Below are 18,650 nucleotides of genomic sequence, written 5' to 3'. Positions count from 1 at the left end.
TTAAATTTCGGGTTAAACGAGTTGAACTCGAATAATCCGAAAAAAATTATTGTTAAATGGACTATCCCGCAAGTTAAACAGCCAACTCATTTTAATTTTCTTTTTACATTTTTTAAAAAAATATAGTATTTTTGGATAATGTTTCTCTTTATCTGACTCAAATACAAATGATGTAAACACTTAACTGAAATACAAAAAAAATGTCAAAAGAATAAAGCAAATCTTTTACTCTAACTAAAAGAGTGTTTAACGACTTAGTACATAAAATAAATATAATGTAGAGATACAACACACACAAAAAACCTTATAATTTTTTCTCTAACACTCGCTATATATAACTCATAACTTCTTAGCAAAAATTGATAAGTAACTTAACACACAACATCACCTATATATAGTTTTACTAGTGGTGGGCATATCGCATATGGTTTCCAAATTAATCAAGTTGTGTAATACTACATGATTTTAGTTTTCAACCAAGTCAAAAGAGAATTTAATTTTGATTTCTATATGTTATAATTCTAATTGATCAAGATGATGAAGTTGATCAAGTTCAAGCTTCAATCTTTAGCTATGACTAGAGTATGTTTTTATTTGATAATTTATCAAAATGATAATATTAACTTCATGAATAAATTTCATAAAATTCTAACACTTTAACAAACAACAAACAACAACAAAGCCTTGTCCCACTAAGTGGGGTCGGCTACATGAATCAAACGACGCCATTGTACTCTGTCATGTATCATGTCTACAGTGAGACCGTTTACATGTAGATCTCGTCTGACCACCTCATGGATGGTCTTCTTAGGTCTTCCTCTGCCTTTCGCCCTTTGTCCATCTTCCATCTCATCCACCCTCCTGACTGGATGTTCTATCGGTCTTCTTCTCACATGTCCAAACCACCTGAGACGCGATTCAACCATCTTTTCCACAATGGGTGCTACTCCAACTCTCTCCCTTATATCTTCATTCCTTATTTTATCCAATCGCGTATGACCACTCATCCATCTCAACATCTTCATCTCTGCCACACTTTAATAAATAAAAATTGATTTTGATTGTTGCCTCCTTAATTGAACCGTACAGACACTATTTATATGTATTTTTAATATTATAATTTTTAATCATATCAGATAATTAGGATTGACCTAACCTAACTTAGGTCACTTAAAAGCATTAAGGAAAATCAGGTTTTATGGTTTTATGAGTTATTTGATTTGGATTTTTTTATTAGATATCATATATAGTAACTAAATTATTTTTTTTAATGTTGAAATATCATTATATTTTTGTACTCTTTCACATTACTCACTAATGTCTCACATCAGTAACAGTTATTTAATAACTTTTTAACAGTGAATGTCAAAAAGATGATCATGCATGTAACGTTTTCAATATTCAAAGGACTAAAAATTTAGTGACTGGTCATTTTTACAATTAACATGAATTGAACTACTTTTTTTTAATAACATAAGATATCAATAAACATCGAGAAATTATATAAAATACCATTTCAACTCTTTGGTTGGATACCTACAAATAGGGTATGTTTTGTCAACTTAAATATCTATCACAGGTATTTTTTTAGTGACTAGAAGTGTAATAAAAAAAATTGTTGGGAAAAAAGAGTCATATAACTCAAGTTGATTTAATTAATCCCTAGCTATACAGTAAGGTTCATAATGCATACAAGTTTTTTTTATATTGTCTACGTATCTTCAAACTAATAAATTACTGTGTATATAAAATAAAATTTAAATTCTAATACTTATTTAATCAGATAAATAAATTAACTATTTGACTAATTTAAGTTGGTTATAATATTTATGACTAGAATTTTTAGCTTACTTATTATTATTGTTTATAAATCTCAAATAAAATTTTTATTTATTATTAAAAATTGAGATTTTATATAAAATAAAAAATAAATTAAATATATAAAAAGCAAAATTATAATACAATTTAAATCCTAAAAACATATTATCTAATAATTTTTTTAATCGGATAATTTACTCAAAATCATAATATTAAAGGATTTTTAAAAGTAAAGGAAATTTTACCTATTTTTTTTCTTCTCTTTTTCTCTTTCCTTTCAGCATGAAACAGCACAAATCTTTTCTTATTTCACTATTTTCTGTTAAGGAAAAAGAAAAAGATAGCCTAAAATAAAATAACTTTGAACACGCAACTATCATTGTCCTGAACGGTTACCAAAACAACTTGTTTATCTGTGTGTGCTGTTATGTCTTGCTTTATGATTTGTTTACTGTGTCACACTCATTTTAGCTGCTTCTGCTTACTACCTCAGCACTACCAACTCTCTCTTTCTGATATTTCATATTACCACTTTCAATCCTCATTCAAGAAATTTATATATAACTAAACCCAAATTGCCCATTACAATCATCTCTGCCACACAAACAAAAATCCCTCTCATTGCACCCTTTTTTGCCTGTTCTTTCAATTTGACAAAGATCTCACTCATATAATAATACTAATTGTCTTCATTTCCTTGTTTTTGTGCTTCATTGGAATTTAGTTTGTTCTTCTCTCTTCTGTGTTGGTCTTTTGGGTTTGTCTCAATCTTTGTTGTGTCTCAAGAATCAAACTTAAATGTAAACTGCACACTACCTGCTTGTTCTTTTGTCTGCTCCAAGTCTTTGCTTTCTTTCCCATTTCTAGTGCTCCTTGCTGAAAAATGTAATTTTGACTTCAGATTAAGGTACCCTTTTGGCTTTTCCAGTTAATGCCCAGATCCTCAAAAGTGTTGTGAAACATTTCCAATCATGGGTTTTTTGTCAATCATGGAATCTCGTTAATCTTTGATTCTTGTGTTCTTTCCATGCTCATTCTTCTCATCAGCAGCTTCTGAAACATAAGAAAATGCAGGCTGTGATGATGGCTTTTCGTTAGTTAGTTAGTTAGTTAAGACACTCTCCGGATATTGCATATGTAACTGGAATGCTGCCACTTTTGCTTCAACTTAGATAGCATATGGAGGATAATCAAGAGAAAGGGTTGGTCTTGGATCTAGGCTTTGCCATGGCTGAACGCTAATCTTCAATCAAAGCTTGTGGAGAGTGTCTTTTCTTCTTGTTGACTATTGAAGAACAAAATCTCTGATAAAGTTTCGGTTGGATATGTAATTCCAACTGTGTTTTTTTGTTCAATTACTGACTCATTCTTTTGTTAGACATAACCAATATATGTGGAAAAGTTCATAGATTATTATTTGATATGTAAATTCTTAAGCTTGGATTCATTAATTTTTGACCCCTTTATCAAGGGCCTGATGATAATCTTCTCAACAACCAAAACAAAATGAGTATACCTTCTTCCTTCTTTCCTGTTTAGGATGATATGTAGGATTCTGTTTTCCCTGCCCAGAGATTTATCCGAAATTTTGTACATGCGGTCTTAATCAATGTTTCTTTAACCTCTAGAGCTGGCTTGAAGTGAATCAGCATCTTTCAATTTCATCTGCTGCTTCTTTGTAGTCAATAAACCAGAACATAAGATAGACTTTAATTGCTTGGTAGTCCAAGACTTCCATGGAAGAAACATTTGTTCCCTTCCGTGGGATTAAGAATGACCTGAAAGCGAGAATTTTGTGCTACAAGCAAGACTGGACAAGTGGATTCCAATCTGGTTTCAGGTTTGTGATATAATGTTGATGGTTGTTACTTTTGGTAATCTAATTAGCTGCCATAATTTTGAACCAAAATCATGCCTGTTGCATACAAAATTTTGAACATTTTGCTTGAGTTTTATACAAGAAAATTTGTAGATGAATCTTGACATTGTGTTATACTGTTATATAGGATCCTGGCCCCAACAACATACATATTTTTTGCTTCAGCAATTCCGGTTATATCTTTCGGGGAGCAACTGGAGAGAAATACTGGTACAAGAAAAATCTTCAGGTTCATTGTAATTTTAGTATTTCAACCACTGTTTGCTAAGAAATGCTTTATCATTTTCTACAGATGGAACTCTCACTGCAGTGCATAGTCTTGCATCAACAGCTATTTGCGGCATTATCCACTCGGTCTTTGGAGGTCAGCCACTCCTCATTGTAGGTGTAGCTGAGCCCACAGTTCTGATGTACACATTCATGTACAACTTTGCAAAGGATAGAAAAGATTTGGGACACAAATTGTTCTTACCTTGGACTGGATGGTATCTTTTGAGTTCCTTGAATGTTGTGTTCTTTATAAGTTTAGGACTAACTACCAATGAATCTGAAATAACTTTCTCCACTTTATTTATTTATTTATTTATTTTGTCTTATTTTACTTTCAGGGTGTGTGTTTGGACTGCCTTGTTGCTTTTCTTGCTTTCCATTCTTGGTGCATGCTCCATAATCAACAGATTCACACGCGTTGCTGGTGAACTATTTGGTTTGCTAATTGCAATGCTCTTTATGCAGCAGGCCATAAAGGTGAGTATTGTTCAACCATGAGCCCCTTTTCTTGTGGAAACTCCCATTAAAGATTATGTAAATGAAATTTTGGTTTAATAATAATGTTAATGATCTCCATTTCAAAGGGACTTGTTGAAGAATTTGGTGTACCTAAGAACCAGAGTGAAGGTAGTAGTAATCAGATTGCACTCCAATCCTCTTGGCTGTTTGGCAATGGAATGTTTGCGTTGGTCTTGTCATTTGGCCTTCTTTTTACCGGACTACAGAGCCGTAAGGCTAGATCCTGGCGTTATGGGACAGGTATTGGTTATACTTCTAGGTCGAGATCTGAAATTCAGTCATTTACATTTCAACATAGAGTGCAAATTTGATATGATTTCAATAAACTACTTTCATGTCATCAAGTACTTTGAGGCCTATTTTCCTTTTTCTCAATTGGAAAATGTCTTCCCAGTCAAAAGTTGCTTGTTTTATCAAGATTTCATTCTTCTAAACTATGGTCACATTAATAGGTTGGCTAAGGGGATTAATAGCTGATTATGGAGTCCCTATAATGGTTCTTGTGTGGACTTCTGTTTCTTATATACCTGTTAATAAAGTTCCAAGGGGAATCCCCAGGCGACTTTTCAGTCCAAATCCATGGTCTCCTGGTGCATACTCAAATTGGACTGTTATCAAGGTAATGTCACTATATGGAAGGCCTCATTCTTGCTTTGCCCCTTGCAAAGCAAGCATAGTTCATTGCTCAAATTTTCTTTAAAAACTTTTTTGCAGGAGATGTTGGATGTGCCGATCTTATATATTATTGGAGCATTTATACCAGCAACTATGATTGCTGTGCTTTACTACTTTGATCACAACGTTTCATCACAGCTTGCACAACAGGAGGAGTTCAATCTAAGAAAACCCCCATCTTATCACTATGACTTGCTAATATTGGGAATTATGGTATGTATCCTCTTTGAAAACCTGTCAATTTAATTGCAACAGAAGTAGTGGAATAGCTACCCACTTTCTACTACATCTAGCAAAATATATCCCTTATGAATTCATATTCATGTTGCTTGCTAGACCATACTCTGTGGGCTTATTGGTATCCCTCCTTCAAATGGTGTGATTCCACAATCTCCAATGCATACCAAAAGCTTAGCTACCCTAAAACATCAGGTGTGTCAGTTATAATAACTTTGAACATATCTCAATCATTAATCATAACCTGACTGTCTTACAGATTTGCTTGGATTTTGTTCAAAATTACAGTCGAATAATTTTAATTCTCTTAGATATCGTTTTGTTTCTTTTCTCTTAATCAGGTTATTGACAAACTGTTATTGCCTGATTTCTTTAGTCTCTTCTCTTAATTGATTATGATGGATATTTGTTTCATTTGGAGTAGCTTTTACGAAATAAGCTTGTATCTACTGCACGAAAAAGCATGCGGAGAAATGTGAATCTGAGTCAGTTATATCAAAGTATGCGAGAAGCATATGACGAAATGCAGACTCCTTTGGTTCCTCAAATGCCACCCACCTTGGTAATTTTAATCCTAATGGTATTTCCATTTGATTTGAAAGTTTTTTGATCTTCTTTCTCCTTAATCCTTTGTTTCATCCATCAATCAGGGCCTGAAGGAGCTGAAGGAATCAACCATTCAACTGGCTTCAAGTCAAGGATACATTGATGCTCCTGTTGATGAGGTTGTCTTCGATGTGAATAAGGACATTGATGATCTTTTGCCATTTGAAGTTAAAGAGCAACGCCTTAGCAATCTACTGCAGTCATTGATGGTTGGAGCTTGTGTTGCTGCCATGCCTCTTTTGAAGAAGATACCTTCTTCAGTGCTTTGGGGTTACTTTGCCTTTATGGCAATTGAAAGCTTGCCTGGAAATCAGTTTTGGGAAAGAATATTGTATCTTTTCACGGCTCCAAGCAGAAGATACAAGTATATTCATGCTCACATTTTTATCATTGCCTTAGTTACAGGACTTATGAATTTGAATATTTTTCCTAGACATTCATTCATTCCTTTCATGATCAGCTTTTATGAATTCCACTACATGTTTATATAAATGTTTTTTAGTCAAATGTGTGAGTGGTAAGTTTGTAAGTGGTTTCAGTTGTGCATATTCTTGCACACCTACATTTACATCCATGTTAACATGTATCTATGCGTTTGCATACATTCCATCTTGAGAGGTTGAAGATGCTGATCACCCCATTGTTTCTGTTTCCTACTTTAATAGACTGCTGGAGGAATACCATGCTACATTCGTGGAGACGGTGCCGTTCAAAACAATTGCCATGTTTACCATATTTCAAACAGTTTACTTGCTTCTCTGCTTTGGCATAACCTGGATACCAATCGCCGGGGTCCTATTCCCATTGTTGATCATGCTTCTTGTCCCGGTACGGCAATATATCCTTCCTAAGTTTTTCAAAGGAGCACATCTTTCAGAGCTGGATGCTGCATCATTTGAGGAAGCACCTGCCATTTCCTTCAATGCTTCCCTTGATGTAAGTAATTTGAGCTACGTCATTTGCTTAACTGTTATCGAATTAGTACAACAAGCAATGCAGCCTTATATGTCTGTTGAAAGCTGTTGTTCTGTTTGTAGTTTCATGTCTATCTTACTATCTACTTAGCAGGATCCAAATGGTCAGGCAGCAGTAAATATCAGTGGTGGTGAAATTCTTGATGAAATTATTACAAGGAGTCGTGGAGAGTTCCGCCGGACCCAAAGCCCAAAAACATCAAGCTCAACCCCAACTTCATTTGGAGATATAAGACCTGCTAGTAGCCCACAACTAACAAGAAGGATTCCAAGCCCTCGAGTAACCGAGTTGAGAGGGGAAAGCAGCCTAGGATCAAAAGGTAAGGAGGTAAAGTTGAAGCAAACTCCTAGTCCGCAGCCGTCAAATCTTGGGAAACATACCAATGGTTCACCTTCAAGCTAAAAATATATCTGCTAAGACATATCAAAGTAGTAGTACTAAGCAATGCTTTAGAGGTTATGTGCTTGATTCATGTAACAAAAAGAGTTCATCTTCTTAGTGTCTTTCCTTTCTTCCTTTTTTAACTTTTTACCACATACTTTGTTGTTTGACTGCATTATTGCTTGAAAGTAACTATAAAATGGGCAGGTATATTTTCATGTTGATGGATAGATCCTCTTGCATGTTACATGATTTCTGTATTGAATTTTAGTTTTATTTTTATTTGGGTCGTAGATTTGGAATCTGTAGAGAAAGAACATAAAAATCAAAGTGCAAAAAACTGTTCAATCTAAAATGACTTCTCGATTTTTCACCTCAATTGACCATGTAAGGAAAGGGACATGTTTGGGAGTAGTTGGTGTTCAATTTTTCAAGAACAATTTATTCATTTCTTTGATTATATCTTATTAAAAAGAGATAGTATGGTGGTGACTTTGACGTGTGTATTCACATGCATTTGGAGAATTTGTATTTTTGTTCATGCTGAGAAGTGGTACTATATAGTGACAATGAATGCATACACAAGGCTTTGATATGATGTGTTAGGTTGGCTTTTACTTTCCCTGGTTAGAGAACAAAAGTCTTTACAATATGTGCTTGTATAACAACACCATTGACCCTACATCTTTAGTCTCAAGATGAAACCCATTTCCCATAAGCACTAACCAGTCCTTTCAAAGATGCTGACAGCATTTCAATAATGGTTTGAGTATAGCAAGAAAGAATATGCATATTGCAAACTTAGGTATCACAACATCACAAATCACCTACACTACACACACTCACACACACAACACTTTAAAAGTATTTATTTACTACTTATCTCAATTCTCAATCAAGTTTCGAATATAGGTCTAGTTACTCACGAGGCAAATGAATTATTACCATGCGCCAAGGCCTAGTCACATTTGGCTAGAGCTAGAGTTTATTTTGCAGTAAAGTGGTTTATATTTGATAGTTTGATATGATTATACTACGTGTATACTAAAATTAGTCACTAAAATCAGCCACCAATATAAAATACATGTTGGAATACAAATACGCGTTGAAAATAAATTAAACCACACATATATTTATAAACAAATACATTGGTAGCTGATTTTAATGTACGAATAGCATTTTTGTAGTGTGTTTGAGAAAACAACGAATCTGACACTAGAAGCAACACAAAGTTGCTTCAACTAAAATGGATAGAGTGTGTATGTGATCCCGTTAAACGAACAAAAGGTTAAATTGACAAAATTGATTTGGCTCTTTTAAAATAAATCTATAATCTAACAAATAATTAATCATGTGTAACATTTTTTTAATTTCCTTTCTCAAATTTAGAAACTTGGATGTTGTTTGTAATTCGTTTTTATTGAGAAACCTCGTTTTCTCTTATGTTGTCGGTTTTAGTGATCATTATGTAATTATTTAAGAATTATTACTTTTAATGAATGAATCATATATTTGATAAGAAAGAATGAAAAATAGTGGAACCCAATTTTTGTCGACTAATAATTAGCAAAGAAAAATGTTAGGAGATTATTAAAATTTATTGTTTTTTGTCATTATTTAGTCATCAACTCAATTCTTTTAGTCTAGTTTTTTTAATCTAATAATCTAACAACATATTTTATTCCATACTTTTAAACATTTATGGCTAATTCATAGCAAAAAATAATAAATTCTAATAATCTTCTAACACTCTTCTTCAATTCTGTTTTTTCTTTCACTCTTTATTCATCCACTATTTTACTAGTTAATTATTGGCAAAATAAAAAATTTGATTTTTCCGTCAAAATTGGAAATAGAGAACAATTGATCATTTTAACATATGAAGAATGTTTGACAAAACAACTCCTGAATTAGGCGTCTATTTGACATTGTTCCTATGGACAACTTATTTTTTTATTTTTTATTTTTTTATTATTTTTATTAATTTTTTATAATTATATTTTTTATCATTATTTTTTTTCTTAAATTTTTTGTATACAAAAAGAGAATACATTAAACTTTTATAATTTGTGTTGTTTTATATTTAGTTTATCACTAAACAAAATATAAAAATATTAATTTTTGTATATCTACTTTTTGTCTCTTGTTCTCAATATTTTGTCTTATCTTGTCTTCAAAATCAAACACAGTCTTAAGAAACGATGGCTAATGAATACCATCAAATAAAAAAAATAAATTTGCTAGATAACCAACTACGGGTGCAGCTAACTTCAGCCAACTACTATTTGGGCGGCATCCAAAGGCCTAATAAAGGAAAAAAACATCCCACTAGAATAATCTAAACCTAAATCTAATTTTACCGTTTACCCTAATTCACAATACAGATAAAAAAAAGTAAATAGTTATTTTGGCACCCAAAATATTTTGATTTTGACAAAATGCATCCTATATTTATTTTTGACAAAATGAACTCCCAAATATATGTTCCGTTTGATAAAGTGAACTGTAACATTAAATCAACAGTTAATTTACTAAGTTGATTGTTAATTTTTTATAAAATTACTAATCTACCATTTATTCTCTTTTCACTATCATCACCCCTACCATATCTCCCTTGCAGTTGTTTCCATCAACAACTCACACCCGTCTGAAGCTCTCTCTACGACACCATTTTCTCAACTTTCATGCACAGCCTCTGAGTACCTCAAGCGCAGAACATATTCCAATTTTAATTTTGTTGCCAAATCCATTTTTTTCTGTTTCACCCACCGTCATTGCCACGACACTCTCTCCTTCTCCTACGTCAAACCACAACCACCACAAGAGAACATCTATGAATTTCTCCCCAACAACCAAACAACCAAAGCAAATGGGATATGAGAGAGGAGAGAACTTACCTTGACACCAATGATGGAGACGCAATCGATTAAACCGACGACATTGCTTTGGATTTCTTAGGAGATGATTTGGTTACAAAAGATGGCAAGATGAGCTAGATTCCAAGAGTTAAAGATATTATCGAGAACAAACAAAGGAAAATGCCTACTATACACACCATCATCTTCCCTATAGCCCCATAGCTCCTTTGTTTGCCACCACTATTGCTCTGCTTCAAATTATGATATTGAATTAGTGAGTGTTAGTCCTTTAATTTGTGGCAATGGTTTATTTGTAGGTTGTTATTGTTGATAAGAGTGGGGTATCATGATGGTGGAGGCGGGGTAACAATGTGATGCTGATGAAAAAGAGAGGAGTGACATATTGAGAATATAATTGTAATTTTAAAAAGTGAGGGTAATTTAGTAATTTTATTAACATTTAATGATCGACTAGATAAATTAACTATTGACTTAACGTTACGGTTCACTTTGTCAAATGAAAGATACGTTTGGAGGTTCATTTTGTCAAAAACAAATGTAGGAGTGTATTTTGTCAAAATCAGAATTATTCAGTTGCCAAAATGGCAATTTACTCAAAAAAAACCATAGCGCCCCACTCCCCTTCTCTTCGATCCCCATATCCGCACCATCGTCGTCATCATCATTTGGCCCAACCTTCGCACCCTACTTCAACCGTGCTGGCCGCCGCACTCCCTAAAGCTATCGTCGAAGAGCTCGTAGCGCCACTGCGCCGCCTCTCCTTGCTGAGAGCCCACCGAAAACCACAAGCATTCGTTAGTCGAGAAATGACACTGGCAAGTCGTGCCACAGCGTCGTGTCTCCTCTGTCAAAGCACCCCCAAAACCACCAGTGGACATTAGGCCAGAAACAAATATCTCGATTACACCACTACATCGCACGGCCCAACCCCCGTCATCGTCTAGCAAAATTGCTCCAGCCCCAGCTTCCACGCGTCCTACGTCGTGAAAGACGCCGAAGAACTCGTTCATCTCCGATTTTAAGGGGGCCTCAAACAATGTAAGACTCACTATTTTAGTTCATTTTTTTTAAGGTTTGGGTTTTTTTATTACATTTCATCTAGTTGGTATTAAAATTTGAAGCTTTAACTGAATTTTTGGATAGTTATTTCTTGTTAATTAGAAGGTTTCATTGTAGGATTTTGGATGTTTCTTTTTCTACGTTAACCGATGTTTGTGTAGAAGATTTTATTTAGGATGATTCTTTTCTGAGTTAGTAAATTGGTATTAGTGGTTATTAATGTATAAGATTTGATATGTTTCTTTGTTGAGTTAGTAGATGTTTTGCGTATAACTTTTGGGATGTTTCTTTTTTGAGTTGGTGGATGTTTTTCTATAGGTCAATGGATGTTTTTTTTTCATAGGGTTTCAGACGTTTCTCTATATTGGTGGATGCTTGTTTACATAATTAAGGTTTCAGAAAAAAAATGAATTAAGTGCTGCTTGCTGGTGTAAATATGATCATGACATGAAATCTATCCCACAAGCTATATAAATAGTTGAATATCTTTTACTTCGATATTTGTCTTAGTATGACTTATTTGTGATTGATTTAAATATAGTTTATATGCAACTATCACTACAACAAATGTGACAGATGGCGGTGGCGGTTTTGCGGCGGTTGCATAAAACTGCTACAAAACTGAAACTAGCGGCGGTTGAAGGGGCGGCTATGCGGGGCGTTGGTAGTCGTTTGCCACCGCCGCTAAATAAACATAATTGGTGGAAGGAAAGCTGATTCAACGTTTACTTTTTAGCGGCAGTTTCAATCCAACCGCCGCTGTCTTTACCATTTCCGTTAACTTCGATATTCGGACATTATATCCTTTAAAATACTAACAGAGTATAAACTACTTAATTTCTCACTAGTTTCTTCACCATTGTAATAGAAAAATGTTGTCTTTCATAAAATTAGAGTTTTCCATTAGTAATTAAATTGAGTTTGCTTGTATTTTAATTTTTGATATATTCTAATAAGTTTATTTTGACAAATATGTTTGAGTTATTATTACATAAACCGTATCATTTGTTTTATGTTAAAAAAATAATTTAAGAATATATTTAATTAGGTGAACAATCTTGAAAATGAGATTTTCTCATTTAGTATAAGAACTTCTATGTTTGTATTCAAGCATAAATCTAAAAGAAATACGTAAAATATGTATAAATTAATGCTAATTTCAATTGAGCATATGTTTATAATAGGCTTCTTCGAACTTATACCTTACTAATCATAAATCAATTAATTGTTAAAGTAGTGAAAATAGGTAATACTGCAATCCGGACCATTAAATTAAGGTACACAATGTAATTTCTTTAAATAAAAGGTCAATTTTTCTCGTTAACATCATGTTGACCTGGCCAGAAATATTCTGTCAGAAATCTACTGATAGGTCATCTCTAAACCATGGTTTTTTGTTCAGATTGAAGCACCGTTTTGCAACATGTATGTCATCTTCTACTTGTTGGTCATCTAAAGTTTTATTGTCTTCTTCCGACACCTTATTCAGGTCAAACTTTACGGACATGTCAATGCCAGTAGAGGAGATGTCGTCTAAACTTTCTGCTGAATCAATCTCTGCCCCATCTAGAGTGTCGTTAACTATTTCGCCTAAATATTCAGCTAGAATTAAAAATATGAATCTGCATACAAAAATCTTAGTACAATCAGAAGATGCCAACAACTTCCAAGTCATTAGATAGTACTTTAGGAAAAAAGAAGGTACGTGTAATTTTCTATCACATGGTTCAAAACTAAACAACAATAAACAACGATTACCATCTCCATTGTTGACAGTTTGCGTAGATTCTTTGGAAAGAAGCTGTGTAATTTGCAATTCTTTAAATTTCATTTCCTTCTGTGATGCAATATCCAACTCAACTGCATGCTTGTTTGTAAAGCAAATCTATATAATAAAATTGATAGTTCATTATCTTTTTCGGTCAACACTACTGTGTCTTTATTAAGAACTTTGTATATAAATATATTTTTTTTACCTTCAGTTCAACAAATATGTCTTCAGAGCTTTTTCCAGATGCACATGTCACAAAAATATATCCAAATTTTTCTCGTACATTGATCCCCATTCATAAAGTTCTTACAAATATGAATGTTGACATTGCAAACATTAACGCAGCAAGTTTGTTATCATATTTCAACTTAACATATGTATTGATCAAATATAGTTTAAGACAAGTTTAATAGGGTATGCTTAATGAACAAACATGCATGATAGATTTGTTAGCCATTTCCAAGTATTCATTGAATCAAGAGCGTCCTGAAATAGCTTCCAACCAATACCACACATTCATTTTGCGAAACCATATCTCTCTAGCAACAGAAATTGCATGTTCCAATGAAGAGAATGGCGAGGCCATAGCCATCTCTTTAGTGAATATTTTGCTTGCACAGCATGATGAAAAGCCCTTCATTTTCATTTGCCCTGTTACGCTATCATTTTATGTGCAGTAATATTTAGTAGTGATAACAACATTAGCATTGATTATATCTAATAGTTTGCATAATACGATAATAACGAAATTAATACTTCATTGTAAGTTAACTATTTCTAACAAGATCATAAAGAGAATTGGGATACTACTTTTATTTATTAAAACCCACTATTTAGTCAAGATTTAATTGAATCTTGATAATACCAATCGTGATATAACTATTAATCTTCATACGTCATGAACAATAAGCCACCCATTAATCATAAAAAGACCGCTGTTAACAATCGTTGACTTTAACCCTAGTTCTGTTATGCAACCTCGTCGGTATTTTCATCTGCATTGTCTGCGGGGTCTTCTATATCATCATTTCTGGTCAACTGCAAGTCTCCAATGTCACCTGCCGCTGAGAAGTTCAACCCTGGTTGTGGAGAAAAACCAACTTCAGCTTCTTCATTCTCTTCTCCCATGTCATACAAGTCTCGTGGCTTGACATGAACTACTACACTCCAATCTTTATCTACTTCATCATCCACATAGTATACAAGATGAGCCTCTGATGCCAATATGTACGGCTCATGGTCCTCTTGATCACCGGTGTGCATCGAACGAGAGAAGTTAAATCTAGTAAGACCCAAGTGATCTTGTTTTATTCCCCTACCAGTAGTCATATCCCCTCAAACACACTTGAACAACACGACTGAGAATCGACAGCTGTAATTCAACTCAATTATGTCTACTATTTTGCCATAATATGGAACACTACCAACAGCCACTTTTTTGTCACGCATGCTTCATAATTTCGTGTATTAGACGAGACATATACTCTACTATTTTGGTTTTCATCCCTTCCTCCTTTTCCATAGGTCTAAAGTTATACCCGTGGACATTGTATGCCCCATAACGTGTTGCTTGAAGTATCGGTCCACATGCAAGCCATTTAATCTCATTTGGATACTGGGTGCTCTCCATTGGAACCTGCTACCATATAACAACCATTCTCAATTTCATCAAAGGTCATTTTATTATAGTAAATATTTTATGCTATTAAGGCAATTGGCATAATACATACTCTTTGCTCACATGTTGCTTGAACCACTGAACAAATCCCTTGTGCACAATGTTGTCTATTTTCTATTGCGACCTTGTTTGATCTCGTAGCTTTCTCTTTGTTTTAACTCTAAATGAACTATATGGAATTGTAGAATATTATTCGTAAATAGTGCATGGGTTATATGATTTATATCCGAGGTTTGAAATATTACATAAGATTACTTACTCAATAAAGTCAGAAACAGCCTCGCAGTTGACTAGCACGTGACGATGTGCTTGAAGTCGTTCCATTTGACTCAGCTTAAAATATGTTGCAGTCCTTATCGCCTTTCCAACTTCCAGAAACACGGTTTCATATGCATTAGGGAGTACTCCGCTAGGTTCATCGTCAACTCGCACCGGTCGATTCATTCTAGTCTCAATGTTATCCAGATATCTAGAGCAGAAAGTTAGAATTTCTTCCGATAAGTACCCCTCCGCAATTGAGCCTTCTGCTTGAGCCCTATTGCGCACATACTGCTTCAAACGACCCATATACCTTTCAAATAAAACCAATCCGTACGCTTAGGATCATAAATTGTTCAACTGCATGTTGTAGATAGGGTTATATACATACTAACCTTTCTATTGGATACATCCACCGATAATGCACTGGGCCACCAAGTTTTACTTCTTCAACAAGATGAATAATAAGGTGTACCATGACTATGAAGAACGAAGGAGGAAAAATCATTTCCAAACGATACAGGGTATGAACAACATGATTTTGGAGTTCATCAAGCTGTAGAGGGTTAATGGCTTTCCCGTAGAGTGCTCGAAAAAATGATAAAAGATCGGCAATTACGGTGTCCACGGGCAGGCAGTGCATTCTTAACCAGAATTGGAGGTAAATGTTCCATCAGAATGTAACAATCATGACTTTTCAATCCAATCAACTTATGCGGTTGCAAGTCAACACAACACGTAACGTTGCTAGCATAACCATCTGGAAAGATAACTTTCTGGAGAGTCTTCAGAAATGTATACTTCTGTGATTTTGACATTGTAAATATTGCAGAAGGATATTTTCCACCATCGCGCGGCCACAACTCTGGCCTTATCCCCATGCATTGTAAATTCTTTTGAGCTTTTAAATTGTCCTTTGACTTGGCACTATTATTTAATACAATGAACACTACGTTATCGCATACATTTTTCTCTATGTGCATTACATCGAGGTTATAGCGTAGCATATTATCTTCCCAGTATGGGAGTTCAAAAAAGATACTCTTCTTCCAATTTGAGTCACCCTGATTGACATCTTCACCACTGCGTCTTTTATGTCCTATCACGTTTGTAACCTTTCCGTATGACACGTGAATATTTGATTGTTGCCTCAAGATATCTATTTCAGACAACATCTTCGGGGGATCCCTGTTCTCTACCTGGCCATCAAATTTTACCTGATCCTGTCTAAATTTGTCCCTGACTTAGAAATCGACGATGACCCATGAAACACCATTTTTGACTAAATGTGAGTCACTGTGCCCTAGCATCCAAATTACAGGTAGAACATGCCAAGCTGCTGTGCATATTTCACCCAGATAAGTTTCTCAATCCTGAAAAATTGCTAATAGTACAAGTCAATGACATCCCATAATTGCTTCAAATCATCAATCAATGGCTACAGGTAAATATCTATATCATTACCTGGCATTTTAGGCCCAGGAATAATCATGGATAGAATGAAAGATGTCAGATTCATACAAAGCCATGAAGAAAAGTTGTACGGGATAAGAATCACTGGCCAAACGGAATACTTTGTGCTCATGTTTCCGAAAGGATTAAATCTATCGCTAGCCAAGGCCAGGCAAACACTACGTGGATCTGATGAAAAAGTAGTATGCTTCGCATCAAACTTTTCCTATACTTCACGTCCCTTGGATGCCTCAAGAAACCGTCGTTGTTGTGACCCTCCTTATGCCATAACATGTCTTTAGATGTCTTGCTGCACATGAATAACCGTTGTAGCCGCGATATGAGAGGAAAGTACCGAAGAGTTTTTGCTGGTATTGGTTTTCCATTTCTCTTGACATGAGTTTTCAGCTTGATGATAAAATCCTTCCGTGCCTTTTGCTTCCATCTTGAAGTCCCGCATTGTTTGCACTTGGTCAAGTCTTTGTCATCACCCCGGTATAACATGCAATCATTTGGACATGCATCTATTTTCTTGTATTCAATTCCCAATTTCTTAATTGTCTTCTTGGCTTCGTAGAATGTCCTCGAAAGTTTAGCATGCTCAAATGCATCTCGCAACAAATCTAGGATCATTGACATTGCCTTGTTACTAACACCACACATACACTTTATGTGGTAAAGCTTCACCAGGAATCATAACTTTGAGTATTTTGAGCATCCGGTGTATAATTCCTACTCTCCATCAGCAAGTAGATCATTAAAATCTCTCGCTGCGCGACTTGGCTCACCGTATAAATTGGGAAATTCAGGTTCATCATCCTCCACATGTTCATATATTTCTGTGTCATCGCCCCCTCTTGCATTGAAAAATTGAATGCCTCATTTACCATTTGCGTCATTGGATTTGGTTGGAATTTCAAATTATCAGTTACGCTCTTGAACCTTGTGGCCTCATCACAAGATTTCTTACCATGACGAATCCAGACAATGTACCCGGGAGGAAAGGGCCTAAGCAACAGGTGATCATATACATCTTTTCTTATTTGCATAAGTTGAAAATCACACTTTGGACACGGACATTTAATCATTCCATCTGACGATGCATTAGTAAATGCAAAGTCTAAAAAATTATTCAATCATTGCTTATATTCTGTACTACCTCGTGGCTCTAAAATCCAGCTTTTATCCATATCTAGTATGAAGTTAAAAAAATTTCACAATAATTATCAAAACATACCCGTTATTAATGAAATAAAAATTTAAGTAAGTAATGACAAAACTTTATCCATGCACGTAATGGTTTTTCAGATATCATGTTTATTTTCAATTTTTGACAATATAATTGTGAAAATTATCTACAGTATATTATTAGTATTTAAAATTAAAACCTGACATATTGACATCATATAGCTATTCAAATTGATTTTCTATTTCCTATTTCAAAATGTTTGATTATAGACATATTGACATCATATAGCTATTCAAATTGATTTTCTAAGAAAAATTGTTAATTATCTAAGTAATTATGTTATTTAATATATTATTATTGTTGTTAATATATTATTATTCTTAATTGGTATTCAACTTTCTGACTCTCAACACCCTACCACGATTAGTCTTTAACAAGTTAATTATGAGGAGAGTTAGGAAATCTCAAACATGTTCTTCCCTAACTTGTTAATTATTGTGTTAAAAATAGATGTAGATGTATTAATGATTTTTAAATCCGTATTTATAGTGCGTAAAATTATATCCATAACAATATATAAAGAGAATAGGAGACTTTGGTGTCCAATTTTTGCTTTTCCATCTTAATCCTATTAATAAATAGTGTTTAATATAATTGTCGTCTTAAAATTTAGTCAAAAATATAATTATTAGTTAATTTTTCTTTATTCTTTGTATAGTTACCTTTGTATTCTACACATAACTTTTACCCATTGTTGTTTTCTTCCTTATTTTATGGAGTACATGTAGTACTCTCTCCCTATCTTTATTTTACTTAATTAAAAAAAAATAATGATAAATATGTGGATAGAAAATAGTAAAGAATAATGAAAATAAAAATTAAAAATTTTTAAAAAATAATAGAACAAAAGATGATTTAAGATATTGAATATAAAATTTAAAAAAAATTAACAATTAAAATTATGGTGTGAGTATATATCATTTTATAACATTAAAAAAAGCGAT

At 33.8% G+C, this 18,650-nt stretch overlaps 1 protein-coding gene across 2 annotated transcripts; it reads left to right on the top strand.

Annotated features, from left to right (window-relative positions):
* Window positions 1-2,193: 2,193 nt before the first annotated feature.
* On the top strand, window positions 2,194-7,590 carry LOC112716302 (probable boron transporter 2). Of its 2 annotated transcripts, none has more exons than XM_025768181.3 (12): window positions 2,194-3,658; window positions 3,825-3,907; window positions 3,990-4,182; window positions 4,306-4,444; window positions 4,552-4,726; window positions 4,939-5,105; window positions 5,201-5,374; window positions 5,498-5,593; window positions 5,823-5,960; window positions 6,049-6,368; window positions 6,670-6,940; window positions 7,073-7,590. In XM_025768181.3, the coding sequence occupies exons 1-12, from the start codon at window positions 3,555-3,557 to the stop codon at window positions 7,379-7,381; spliced, it is 2,169 nt and encodes a 722-aa protein (XP_025623966.1). In that variant the 5' UTR covers window positions 2,194-3,554; the 3' UTR covers window positions 7,382-7,590. The 2 variants fall into 2 exon arrangements, with proteins under 2 accessions (XP_025623966.1, XP_025623965.1); XM_025768180.3 differs by having other exon boundaries at window positions 7,070-7,590.
* The last annotated feature ends 11,060 nt before the right edge of the window (window positions 7,591-18,650 follow it).

Source organism: Arachis hypogaea, chromosome 10 (assembly GCF_003086295.3).
Source record: "Arachis hypogaea cultivar Tifrunner chromosome 10, arahy.Tifrunner.gnm2.J5K5, whole genome shotgun sequence".
NCBI classification, from domain to species: domain Eukaryota; kingdom Viridiplantae; phylum Streptophyta; class Magnoliopsida; order Fabales; family Fabaceae; genus Arachis; species Arachis hypogaea.
The sequence above is the reverse complement of the archived record's forward strand: the minus strand, read 5'-3'. Positions and strand labels throughout refer to the sequence as shown.